The sequence below is a fragment of the Anabrus simplex genome, chromosome 1 (assembly GCF_040414725.1).
Source record: "Anabrus simplex isolate iqAnaSimp1 chromosome 1, ASM4041472v1, whole genome shotgun sequence".
Taxonomy (NCBI): domain Eukaryota; kingdom Metazoa; phylum Arthropoda; class Insecta; order Orthoptera; family Tettigoniidae; genus Anabrus; species Anabrus simplex.
The window spans coordinates 623,337,424-623,351,617 of NC_090265.1; the positions used below are offsets into that span (position 1 = coordinate 623,337,424).

Genomic DNA, 14,194 nt, shown 5'->3' on the forward strand with positions numbered 1-14,194 from the left:
TGAAAATGGGAAACCACGGAAAACCATCTTCAGGGCTGCCGATAGTGGGATTCGAACCTACTATCTCCCAGATGCAAGCTCACAGCCGCGCGCCTCTACGCGCACGGCCAACTCGCCCGGTGAATATGTATGAATCAACAGTTCATATCGCTTTAAAACAAATGAGAGGGTTTTTTTTATGCTGCCCATTCCAAACATGTAATCCTCTTTTACAGTCTTTGTTGAAGATGAAAATTAGAACATCCAAAATAAAAGTAGTGTATTGCAGTCGAACGGAATCAGGTGCATCATCAGTGTCTTGACTTTGTCTGTGCAACCATTATTCTCTGTCCTCAGATCCTCGTTTCATTTCATACTAGGAACTATAAAGAAGATTCTGTGGCAAGTCTTGAAGAAGCCTTTTCCTCGGTCGTCCTCTGCCTTTCTTCCCCGTCATTTTCCCTTCCAATAGATTGGTTAGGAAAGTATTATTTCACAAGATGCGGCCAATGAATTTAGTGTTTTTTTGTTTTTGTTTTTTTGTTTTTTTGCGTCGCACCGACTCATACAGGTCTTATGGCGACAATGGGATAGGAAAGGGCTAGGAGTGGAAAGGAAGCGGCCGTGGCCTTACTTCATATAAAGTCGAAGCGTTTTTTCCTGGTGTTAAATTTGGAAACTTATACTTCAGAGCTGCCAACAGTGAGGGTCAAACCTATCATATTAAACTCAAAGCTACACAACCCTGCCGCGTAAGCAACTCACTCGGTCTCACATACAATATGTTTACTAGTTGTATTTCCCTTTGGAGACTAGTGCCGCTACACTGCTCAGTTCTCAGTATCTAATTACGTCGGCAACTCGTCCGATCGAACATTTAATTAAATGTGAAACACGAGGGTGGCGTCGTGGTGTAATGGTGGCTAGTTAATGAGAACATGTTTTGAAATGATTGAGTGTGTCTTCACCATTGATTTCTTGTCGTCCTCTGCTTAATCCGTGGAGTCAGGAATGGATTTAATACCCTCTTCAATTCATAAACTGAAGTCAAGTTTACCATATTGAAATCTGCGGCTATTCGATATCTCACGTTTCTATTGTACATTTAAAAGTACATATCCTTGGGAATCGTACTCCAGAATTTTTCATTTCTAGTAGGATCTACAACTTCCACCTTTTAATATGGGGTTCCACCTTGTGTATACTATTAACAGGGTTTGTAAGGCAGGCTAATGATGACACCGTACGCGACAAGTTTTGTCTGTTCTGCAAACATTTGAACTATTAAGAGAAGGATATGTTTATCTGGCTCACATGATTTCCACATTGATAAAGGTCAAGGACTTGACAAATAGCTTTTTCAAATCACGGAAAAATTGCAAAGGACCATGAAATAATTAATTATTAAGAGAATCAACAGCAGGAGCTGCTAATACTTATCTTTCAACGCATTAATTTATAATTTCAATACAGAATCAGACTCTTTTAACAAACATTGTATTATGGATTTTTGTTTTGTAATTCCAAGATTAAGCCGCCTCTGTGGTGTAGTGGTTAGCGTGATTAGCTGCCACCCCCGGAGGTCCGGGTTCGATTCCCGGCTCTGCCACGAAATTTGAAAAGTGGTACGAGGGCTGGAACGGGGTCCACTCAGCCTCGGGAGGTCAACTGAGTAGAGGTGGGTTCGATTCCCACCTCAGCCATCCTGGAAGTGGTTTTCCGTGGTTTCCCACTTCTCCTCCAGGCGAATGCCGGGATGGTACCTAACTTAAGGCCACGGCCGCTTCCTTCCCTCTTCCTTGCCTATCCCTTCCAATCTTCCCATTCCTCCACAAGGCCCCTGTTCAGCATAGCAGGTGAGGCCGCCTGGGCGAGGTACTGGTCATACTCCCCAGTTGTATCCCCCGACCAAGAGTCTGAAGCTCCAGGACACTGCCCTTGAGGCGGTAGAGGTGGGACTCCCTCGCTAAGTCCGAGGGAAAAACCGAACCTGGAGGGTAAACAGATGATGATGATGATGATGATATATTTAATGTTTTTCTTAAATCATTTAACCAAAAAAATTCATTCATAATCGATTTTGGCCAGCTATGGAGCACATAAATAACTTCTCATGGTTGCAGTTTTCTTTGGCGCCAGTTTCTCTTGTTCACAGCTTCTTTCTTTTCAGCCGTCCAATGTTTTTTCTCCCTGGTCTATGCTTCTGCTCTAGGAACCCCTCAAAAATGTGTCTATCTTGTTTCTGAAAGTGGTTCTGTTGTGGATGTCTTGATCCATGATGTTCTTTTCTTAGATATCCTTCTTGGTGTTAACAATCCATATGTCATTAAAGTTGCTCTTTCTATTGGGCTTGTTGAATGGTTAAAAAAATTGTTAGTGAATCTGTCGTCGGGTATTCTTGAAATGTGTCCAAAGAATTTAACCCTTCGCTTGCGTATCGTATCTGAATTCCTGTTGCATGTTTTATATACTTCTTTGTTACTACGTAATCTGTATGTGTCAGCACATTCTTTTAGTCCGAGAATTCTTCTTACAATATTTTTTCTTCTCTATTTCTTCAATGTCTTTTCTGGTTGTTAAATCCTAGGCATTCTGAAGCATACCGGCACTATGTTTGTATTACTGTCTGATATTGTCGTGGTTTAGTCCTAATGGAAATCGGGTTTTTGTTGTACGTGTTTTTTGTAAGGTGGAATGTAAGCTCCATTATTCTGGCTCTCTCGCCGTTTCCTTCTTTGTCGATTCCGTTAGGCTGTAGTATCTCACCAAGATACATGAATTTAACAACTTTACCTTATTCAACAATTCTCAGGGAAAAACAAGATAAGTCAAAAAATTAAAGTTCTCAGGGGAAGCATTATTTTTTGTTTTTAAACAATACGAAATCGATTCAACAGATGTTGTCAAACCATTCTCCGTTATATGAAATAGCGTTTTAAATAATGGTTTTGGCTGTATTTTGTGCAACTCGATTTTTTTTTTTTTTTTTTTTGCTATTTGCTTTACGTCGCACCGACACAGATAGGTCTTATGGCGACGATGGGACAAGAACGGCCTAGGAATGGGAAGGAAGCAGCCGTGGCCTTATTAAGGCACAGCCCCAGCATTTTCCTGGTGTGAAAATGGGAAACCGCGGAAAACTATCTTGAGGGCTGCCGACAATGGGATTCGAACCCACTATCTCCCGGATGCGAGCTCACAGCTGCGCGCCCCTAACCGCACGACCAACTCGCCCGGTAATTAAAAAAAATGATGAAGTATCTGAATGAAACTGACTTCTCCTACATTGGTCGGTCATTATTTTCGTATGTGGACCAGTAAAAACCACAGCGTGTAAGGCACATTTGTGTATTGTTAGCTGGTAAGATTCAATAGTTCTCTTTAACAGAAGCCAATAATTCATTTACAAAATAATGTCCACGTCCACAATCACCACAGAAAATGTGTTATCCATAAGACAAACTGACTTATCTGATTGAAGACACTTTTATTAGGAATATTCAGAATATTAACAAGATAACTCAACTTATCTGGTTCTTACCGGGGACTGTTTTGTATTCTTGAATAAAATTTGGCTATGTCTTCAATATTATGCCGAAATTACTCATCATGGTAGTGTCAAAGGATAGCGAGCATTGACCTTAATAGGTTACTGGAAAAATTTTAAAAGCTGAAAAAACTGACTTATCTGGCTTTTCCGTGGTATGAGTCGCACTGAATCCCATATGCGCTTATAGCGTGTTGATACATGTACCAATGCTAACGGGGGACATTTAAGAAAGAGTTTCATGTGGTATGATGGTACGTCCTGCTCCGGTGTGTTTCCTATGATGAAGAGTTGATAGAAAATAAGTTTTAACATGGATATAAAGCGTCTCCGTACCCAACTCCATACAACATATTTTCTTCTTCTACGTGTGGATCCGTGGTAGAGTGTCGGCCTCCGGATCCCAAGATAGCGGGTTCAAACCCGGCAGAGGTAGTCGGATTTTTGAAGGGCGGAAAAAAGTCCATTCGACACTCCATGTCGTACGATGTCGGCATGTAAAAGAACTCTGGTGATACATTTGGTATTTACCCGACAAAATTAATTAAATCTCAGCCATAGACGCCGAAGAGAGATCCGGTTTACTCTAGGTCCGCTAGATGGCAGAGAGAGTAAACCGGAACGTCGAAATTGACGAGCAGACAGCCAGATGGCGTCAAATCGAACTGTCTGCAAACGGTAGCTGAGGCCATACGATTATTATTATTATTATTATTATTACGTGTGAGTAATGTTCCCTGAAGGTTTGGCCAACCTTATTGCTACACTCTGTATCAACAGTAGAAATGCTGAAATAGCATAATCTAATAGAGGCTAATTTGGTAATGCAAAGAATAACGAACATGAGAATATATGAATTTCAAGATAACACACTATCTCCTTCTATATATTGGGATATAATTGCATCAGATCTTCCAGAAGCTCTCAACTTGGACGACCATGCAACTTCTAGTTGAGAAGACATTGCTTCCACTTGCTCGTCCCAATCCCATCCCATTTTCTATCTGACCTCTCTTGGTCAGCTCTTGTTCTCTTTGGATTGTATAGATATGCGATGTACAGTTGGTCTTTCATCTTCCTCCCTTCATGGCGCCTACATTTCCTTTGTTGATACTTTTGTTCTTCGACGATTTCTTCTTTCCTCTATTATTAGCGTTAAGAGAGAATGATTACTACGCCGTATTTTCCGTATGTTGATCCTCCTCTCAAAAACACTGTGTCACAAACACCTCATCAAGAGACTTTGTCTGTCAAGATAACCGTTGCCCTGTTAGATTATCAGCAGACGTTGGAGTATAACGTGTCCAACGTAACGGCGTCCTCAGCCGAAATTTCTTACCATTCGTGATCTATTTAAACCACTTCTAACCCTCAAAATAACACGACCCGTCCAGGAATTGGTGCAAAAGGCAGTTGGAAATGATGCACTAGAACAGTATCTCATTCAGACGTGGTTACATCAGACAGGGTTGTGGTTTGACGTGGCTGATAACATCGCGATCATAGCCACGAGATTTCTAGTTTACGTAGAATCTGAATCGCGGTGATATGACTTTTCATTTCCAAAACCCCTTACTTCAAATTATTTTAAATAAAGACTAACATGAAAATTCACAGCCTGTTTCCAGTCACTCGACCGAGTCAGGAATGGAGTGAATCTAGCTGCTAGGACAGGAATTGTGCCGGCTGCCGAAGCCCGTCGCACTCCTCTGGGGCAATGATTGATGACTGACAGATGAAATGAAATTATATCGGAGAGTGTTGCTGGAATGAAGAACGTCAGGGAAAATCGGAGTACCCTGAGATAAACCTGGCTCACCTCCGCTAGGTCCAGCACAAATCTCACATGGAGTGACCGGGATTTGAACCACGGTACCCAGCGGTTAGAGGCCAGCGCACTGCCGCTTAAGCCACGGAGGCTTTACTTAAAATGAAAATCCACAGCCAATTTCCAGTCAGTGGATCGATTCAGGAATGGGATGATTAAAGCCCTCATCTAGCGGCTAAGATGGAAATTGTGCCGGCTGCCGAAGCCTTTCGCTCTCCTCTGTTAAGACTAACATGTGAGTTGCACGTTAAAGAACTCCTTCGGCACAATAGTTCGACACCGCGGTGTCTCTTATGATCTACAACTGAAGAGATGTTAATTGTTTACCACTGTTATTAGATCTCTTTTTATTACCGTAAAGAGAATAGTCCCTCGTCTTACCATTCAGTAGAACTGTTGCTTTGTACACCACTACTACGAACAGTTTCAGTGTTTCTAAGACGCACTAATAAGAGCCTATTTGTAGTACACTACGTCACGTTCTGTGTACTGGCCAGTATTTCCACTCGTGGTCACGCTCTCCCATATTAGTCGCACGTGTTCATTAGAGGTCACGTGTTTGGGCAACTCTAGCTCTATAATTAGCTCCAGTACAAACATCGTCCTTACAATTCATTACAGATAATTACGGCCATTTTAAACACCCCATTCTAAACATTACTATCTGTATATTAAGAGTTTCCTAAAAAACAACTTTGACCAGTCCGTCCGTCTGTTCTACTCGAGCGATTTGCTTCATTTTTGTTTTATTCTCGCCGGAATTACCTGCCGGTGAATCATTTAGTACTGACAGGTCTCTAAGTTCAGTCAACTTTGAGTAATCATAAAATCAAATCATTAAATGATCACTCAAATAATTGCAGGCGAACGCTTACCCTACCCCGTAATAAATCCTGTACTTAGCGGGTTGCATACAGTTAGGGAGCAATATCTTTACGTAAAGATATCGAAGCTAACGGATTTAAAATGACGGCGGCTATGGGCAAACCTGCAATTTCAGTGAAACTTTGTACACATATGACAGCCAAATACTGTGGGGGGTAAGACACCCATAACACTCCTACGAACGGGGTTGGGAGGAAGTAACATGTAAAAATCATGGAAAACAGCCAATATTAGTGTCGAATTCATACTGTTGGGGGACACTGAGATGAACTGTGACACTCTAGATGTCGTTTAAGTCCAAATTCAACCTCCATTGGCTTGCGGGTCAGAAAGGATGAGGAAGAAAATTTGCAAAATGACCGAGATTAGTTTGGGAGAGACGGGGTTCGAACCCCATTCGACAACCCCGACAGTGATTTTATGTGGTTTACTATTTTCACACCAGGCAAATGCTGGGGCTGTACATTAATTGAGGCCAAGATCGCTTCCTTCCCACACCTAGCCCTTTTCTATCCCATTGTTGCCATAAGACCTATCTGTGTCGGTGCGACTTGAAATGTAATAAAAAACGTTCGTAAAATAGTAATGAACGTCACAATAAGGAAATTTAAGAACTTAAATTCACACGTAATTAACAGGTAATACAAATCCTAAAAGTTCAAAAAGTACCCGGAGAGCATATAGAACAATTTCATATAAAGACACGTTATCCTGACCAATTTATAAAAAATGCTGCAGATCTGCACGTGGTCTCTGGTACAAAAAACATGGTGCAACAGCCCCGAAGGACCATGGCTTACCAAGCGACCGGGGCTCAGCCCGAAGGTGTCGTGTGGTCAGCATGACGGATCTTGTTGGCCGTTATTCTTGGCTGTCTAGACCGGGGCCGCCATCTTACCGTCAGGTAGCTCTTCAATTATAATCACGTAGGCTGAGTGGACCTCTAACCAGCCCTCAGATGCTGGTTAAAATCCCTGATCTGGCCGGGAATCGAACCCGGGGCCTTCGGGTAAGAGGCAGGCACGCTACCCCTACACCGAGGGGCCGGCTCTCTAGTATACTCATATGTTAATTTTTACCACTGTCCCTCACGGACTTAAAGAGGAACACTTTCCAGTTCGAGATCCATAAATGCCGAAATTCTACACAGCGTCCAGTTCGCTTGCGCAATATTAGTTGCTAGGACACCTTGTCGACTGGATTTCGGTAGAAGATTGGCTTTTTAAGTGGCGCGAAGAATACCCGTCTCTGGTTAGGAAAATAGAAATTCTTCTTCTTCTTCCTCACTTTGTATGGTCGCGGGTAAGAACTATGTCACACAATGGGATTTGACCCTGTTTTATGGCCGAATCCCCTTCCTGATGCCAAACCTATGTTTAGGCACGTATCACTATTGCATGTTTCTGTGGTGGTTGTTAGTGTGATGCGTTATCTGAATATGATGAGGAGAGTTTTAAGACAAACGCAAACAACCATTCCAGTCCCCGAGCCAGAAGAATTGATCGGATGCGATTAAAATCCCCCAACTGGTCGGGAATCGAACCTGGGACCCACTCAACCGAAGGTCTCAACGCTGACCACTCAGCCAAGGAGTCTGGCGAAGACAGGAACGTTTACAGTATAATAATTTTGTATGGCTGTTGCTAGCTAGTGCACCCTTTGTAAGGCAGACCCTTCGACGATGGTGGGCGGCACCTTCCGTATATAGAAAAATGTATGTAATTGCAGTGAAGGGGTAGTATAATGTGTGTGGTGCATGAGTTGCAGAGATGTTGGGGACAACATAAACACCCAGACCCCGAGCCAAGAGAATTAACCATTTAAGATGAAAATCTCCGACCCGGCGAGAAATTGAACCTGGAACCTTCTTAAACAAAGGCCTCAAAACGTCTCACCAACTCAGATAACTTTTCGGCAACGACCGGACAGAAAAGGACTATGACTAGGGAGGAAGCGGCGGCGGTTTCTAAGATACAACCTGGTGTGAAAATAGGAAAGCACAGAAAACCATCTTCAGGGCTCGAAAACTCCTGAATGCAGGTTTATAGCTACACGGCCCGAATCAAAGGACCAACTCTCTTGGTGGGAAATATGAGTTACATATCACGAAGTGGTCATTAGTACCGTCTCTTTGTTCAGGGTCAGGAATTAGGTGTGATGAAATGATATGGCGTGCTTTTACGGCCGGATGCCCTTCCTGTCACCAACCTCCGGTCAGAAACTAATGAATATGAAATGAATGATAGTGAGTGGAGTGGGTAAGGAGGTCCTCTTTAGAAACCAAAAAGAAGTGTATAATTTCCATTAATATCCTATGACCTTGATAGATTGATGATTCTTACGTTACGGGGCGCAACATCGAGATCATCTGTCCAATTTTACACTGGTAGCCTAGTACTTAATATGTAGTCAAAGAGAACATATAATATTCTTCAGGATACAGAGTGAATCAAAATTCAATTCAAATTTCTGGGGGGTGATAAAGCAGACAAAAGGAGATATTTTTTAAATTAAATAAGTCGAAAATTAGCAGCTGAAGTACATTTTGAGGTGACTGAGAACAAAACTATTATTGTATGTCACTTTAATTGTAATCTTCTTCTACATGTTTAAAATAGGCTAATTTTTGTTACAGCGAGTTTGAGAGAACGGCTGAACCGATTGACATCGTAAAGCATTCTGACGAAAGTTCTCGGCCTGTAGATTTGCCTAGTGTGTTTAAAAGCATAAACATTTCTTGCCATATAATTTTAAATTATGAAAGGAAAATGTAGGATTCTGACTGGCCAAAGCGCTCGCCAGTACTTCAAGGCAACCTGCTGGCCTACTGCCGGTCACGTACCTGGCGGGAATTCTAAAGGGCGCATCCGTCTGGTATGCCGTCTCCTCGCTGTAGCCTACGTAACTGAGTGGTCAGTTGTGGACTCGTGGTTTGTCGAGAGTATTTCACGTACAGTTTCCGGGTTCCTTTAACTAATTGGTGACAATCCCAATAGCAGGTGGAATCGTGTACATCATATCTCTAGCGCAAGGTGTAAATACTTTTATTATTTGAAAGGATCAGCTACTTTCCAGACAATCTGGGCTGTCAAAAAGGTAAAGTTCCACGCGAAACAAATTAATCAAAAACGTAAACACAAAATATTAACTCTAAAGCTAAAAAATACTTCATAAAAACCGAGCTAGTGACTGCGCGGTTTGCGTCACGTGGCTGTCAGCTTTCATTCGTGAGAGTGTGGGTTCGAACTCCATTGTCGGCAGCTCTGAAGGTGGTTTTCCCTGGTCCTATTTTCATATCAGGCAAATGCCATGGTCTCTTCCTTCCCACTGCTAGCCTGTCGCCATGGACCTATCTGTGCAGGATAAAATAAAACAAAATTCGTAAAAGTATCATTCATGGTAACAATAAAGACATCTACAAGGATACATATAATTAACAGGTAATACAAATCCTAGAAGTAAATGTTTAAAGTGCCGGGCTGAGTGGCTCAGACGGTTGAGGCGCTGGCCTTCTGACCCCAGCTTGGCAGGTTCGATCCTGGCTCAGTCCGGTGGTATTTGAAGGTGCTCAAATACGTCAGCCTCGTGTCGGTAGATTTACTGGCATGTAAAAGAACTCCTGCGGGACAAAATTCCGCCACCTCGGCGTCTCCGAAAACCGTAAAAGAGTAGATAGTGGGACGTAAAACAAATAACATTATTAAACGTTTAAAGTACCCATGCATCACATGGAACAATTTTATATCAAGACACGTTTTCTGACCTATTTATAGCGAATGCTGCGGACTAGCAAGGGTCCTCTAGTCCTTTACACACACTGCTCAAAACTGCGTCCTACTGCTTCAATACACGTTCCACAACGACGTGCCATTGCCTGTCGTACACGTTCAAAGACCTCAGAGGTGTATGCTGTAGAGAATACGCAACTGAAAGCACCCGAGCATCGGGCTCTTCCTCGAATTGAACTGGAGTCTTATACACTCTCTAGCTCTGCTGTAACAAGCGAAAACACGCTGCATGTTGTCACAGCACAAATATTACATTCTGACATCATGGCGTGTTTAACAAAACATGTTGAGAATGAGATTCATAATTAATTTACACCCTTACAGTACAATTTCTATAAGCTCAGGCGGCAACATCGCTGGGTCCCGTGGTTCAAATCCTGATCACTCCATGTGAGATTTGTGCAGGACGAAGCGGAGGCGAGACAGGTTTTCCGCCGGGTACTCCGGTTTCCCCTGTCGTCTTTCATTCTATCAACACTCTCCAATATCTTTTCATTTCGTCTGTCAGTCAGTCATTAATCATTGCCCCAGAAGAGTGCAACAGGCTTCATCAGCCGATACAACTCCTATCCTCGCCGCTAGATGGGGCTTCATTCATACCATTCCTGGCTTGAATGACTGGAAACAGGCTCTGCATTTTCACAGTATAACTTCTGATTTTTGGTCAATAATTCAATTGAGTCTCGTGGTCATTTACTTTAACGAGACGTTTGTTTGGTCTCTTCTATCATCCCTCGAAGTTGGAGTATTAAATTTGGATATTTCTCCCTGTATTATAAATAGTGTTCAACGCAGTGGAAAGTTCTTTTACTGTACATTCCCACTTTTAACAAGTTGACACTGAAGAGCTTTGCTTTTAACCAATCAGACTGATTTTAATGGGAATTATTTTGCGGTGCCTACAACTAGCAAACGCTTTTGTGTACTCATTAACACAAGAAATATATTGTACCTTTTTTAGTTCCGTATTTTAAACAACGAACATGCCTCATTAAATATACCCCCTGTTCTTTACCCTCCACGTTCGTTTGATCTCCAACCATTTCATTTGACTCCTGTGGAAGTAAATGCACCAGTGGGTTACGTACGGAGTATGGGCCTTTGAAGCTCACAATTATTTCCCCCATTGCATTTTATACATGTGGTAACGAGAATAAATTGAACAGACCATGCTCTGCCCCAGTCGACGTCGGCTATCTTTGTTTATTTTCACATTTAGGGACAGCCGAAGATAACTTCATAGAGATTTTCCAGATTTTCATCCTAATTAAATATACTCTACTTTTACATGAAAACGTCACTGTAATGACACAATATTTCACATTCAGTGATTAGTAGAATATGAACAATAAAATATGAAAGCAAAAATGTACGTTATTATTATTATTATTATTATTATTATTATTATTATTATTATTATTATTATTATTATTATTATTCCACCGAGCGAGTTGGCTGTGCTGTTAGAGACGCGCAGCTGTGAGCTTTTATTCGGGAGATAGTAGGTTCGAGCCCCACTGTCGGCAGCCCTGAAGATGATTTTCCGTAGTTAACCATTTTATCTGTATCGTAAGTAAGGCCACGACCGCTTCCTTCCCACTCCTAGCCCTTTCCTGTTCCTTCTTCACCATAAGACCTATCTGTGTCGGTGTGATGTAAAGCAACTTGTGAAAATATTATTATTATTATTATTATTAGTATTATTATTATTATTATTATTATTATTATTATTATTATTATTATTATTGTGATTCTTCTGTCTTATCTGGTCTAGATATCGACTGCTAGCATGGCTATCTTCCTTTTGTCGTGTGCGGTGTGCAAGAGCCTTTTTCTCCAAATTGTCGAGCCAAGATCCAATATATTCGTCTTCGTCTTCCCTTGAACATTCGACTACTTGTAGCAGACCGTACTTTCGATAGTTCTACATGATGTAACTGATATTTTCTAGTTTCCACGTTGTAACTGTTTTTACGAGCTCAGGCCGACATTCCATTCTCTGGAATACCGGAACCTATTCATTATCCACAGATTTTAATTCTGGGCTGATAACTTGAACGAGGTTCACTCAGCCTCATGGAGTCCTATGAGAAGCTTTCTGAAGGACAGTGGATCTGGTCATGAAAGCGAAACAGTGCGGCTACGGAATTCACCACGCCGATCACGTGACCTTCATTATCTACAGGGCGTCTGAATGGGCAGTAGTCGTCAGAGCAGGCGAAGGCCCTCAACAGATTTAGCTATTTTTAGAAGTTCGAAGTTTTAAACAATGTCGTGTGAAAGAGGAATCCTCATAATAGGGGATGTCAATACCTTTTCAGGGTCATTGGCTGAATGGTCGGCGTACTGGCCTTCGGTTCAGAAAACTCCGGGATCGAATCTCGGCCGGGTCTGGGATTTTAACTGTGCCTGGCTAATTCTTCTGGATTTGAGGCTGGGTGTTTATATTCGCCTTAATTCGCTTCTCTTCATCCACATTCAACACACAACACATCAACCACCACAGAAACAAACAATAGTGAATACGTTCCTCCACATAGATTTGGCGTCAGGAAGGGCATCTGAAAATAAAACTGGACCAAATCTACATCAAGAGCTGTACCAGAAAAAACCAGAGGATGGCATTTCTATTACTTGTGAGAAGTTAAAGGGTGTTTAAATTAACTTCTATAGTACTGGACAATAGATAGATCTCTTCGATATTTTAACACAGGCAACTCTCTCTCCCACTTTCAAATGCCCTTTTAAAGTTGGGCCAATCATCTTTCACATTTCCCAGCTGGGTAGGGGATTTTAACTTTGCCTGGTCAATTATTCTTATCATGGCGTTTGTGCTTGTCTTAATACATATCTTCAACTGAATGCAACACATCAGACAACAAACCGCCACAGAAAAACATACTAGCGAATACATCCTCCCCCACCCCCACCACAATAGAGGCATCAGGAAAAGCATCCAGTTGTAAATGTGTGCTAAATCCATACAAAGTTCTCACTCCAGGTAATCTGGTAAAGGTCGAAAATAAGCATTTTTATCTCAGATTAGTTACATAAATTCGAAAGTAGGTTCAGTTCAAGTTTTGTCAGTCCGTGTATTTCTTGCTTGTTATGACATCATGAGAAAACGATTGAATAGAATTTCTCAAAACTGGGTATTTAAGTTCAGAGGTAACCAGGTAGAGCATAACTCTATACATTATTGGTATACAGTGCCATAACAATATTAAGGCGCAAAAACAGCAAATGTCAAATTTCTCCGTTAATAGTCGTATCGCAAAATTGTACACAATAAAAGTCGTACAAGATAGCATTTCTAATATTTTATGTTACATGCGTCCTTACCATACAAGGAGCAATAATAGAGATATTTGCAATTATTATAGTTTTCACAAACTTACAAATATCTCTCAAAATATTAGTTCTATCTAAAAATGTGTACATTAATAAATTATAGAAAATACAACAAAATAATTAGCCTAACGACATCTGTATACCTTCTGGACAATAGACGAAAAGATCAAGGTGTTCTAGTCTATTGGTATATATGTTACAATATTATTAATAGATTGTTTCTTCCTTGTCCCAGGTTACCATTACGGCTGAGCAGGAATGTGTCTACATCTGCTGGCCACGACTGAAACTTGAGCGTGTACTGAGACACAGGCCTCTGCTCAAAACGGTATTGGACAATATTATAGGTGAGTATGATGTCAACAACTCCTTTCAGAGACTACCTTCTTTCTTCGTCTACGGATCAGCCGAAAGAACGTGGCTTAGATTCCAAGTAAGAAACTCGATAAAATCTACAGTTCTAGTACTTCAGGGAAGCAACACAGTGTTGAAAATATCCTAGGGATATGAGCTACGAATTTTAGGTACATAAATTATAATAAAGTATCAAAATATATATAGTTATTCCTAAAAATTACAATCCTTTTCTTAATCAGCCCTATCCGGTCGATTAGATTAGCAGTTTGCCTTTTTCTACTACTACGAGTGCTATCATCAGTCAATGCATTGATTCACTACAAGTAGTGACCGGCTCCATGGCTAAATGGTTAGCGCGTTGGCCTTTGGTCACAGGGGTCCCGGGTTCGATTCCCGGCAGGGTCGGGAATTTTAACCTTAATTGGTTAATTTCGCTGGCACGGGGGCTGGGTGTATGTG

General features: G+C 41.5%; 1 protein-coding gene across 1 annotated transcript in view; it reads left to right on the top strand.

Annotated features, from left to right (window-relative positions):
- Window positions 1–14,194, top strand: part of LOC136882390 (popeye domain-containing protein 2-like) — a 157,111-nt gene that overhangs the window by 127,262 nt on the left and 15,655 nt on the right. The window contains exon 5 of the mRNA XM_067155052.2: window positions 13,614–13,725. Within this exon, the coding sequence (XP_067011153.2) occupies window positions 13,614–13,725 (112 nt within the window). The remainder of the gene's footprint in view (window positions 1–13,613; window positions 13,726–14,194) is intronic.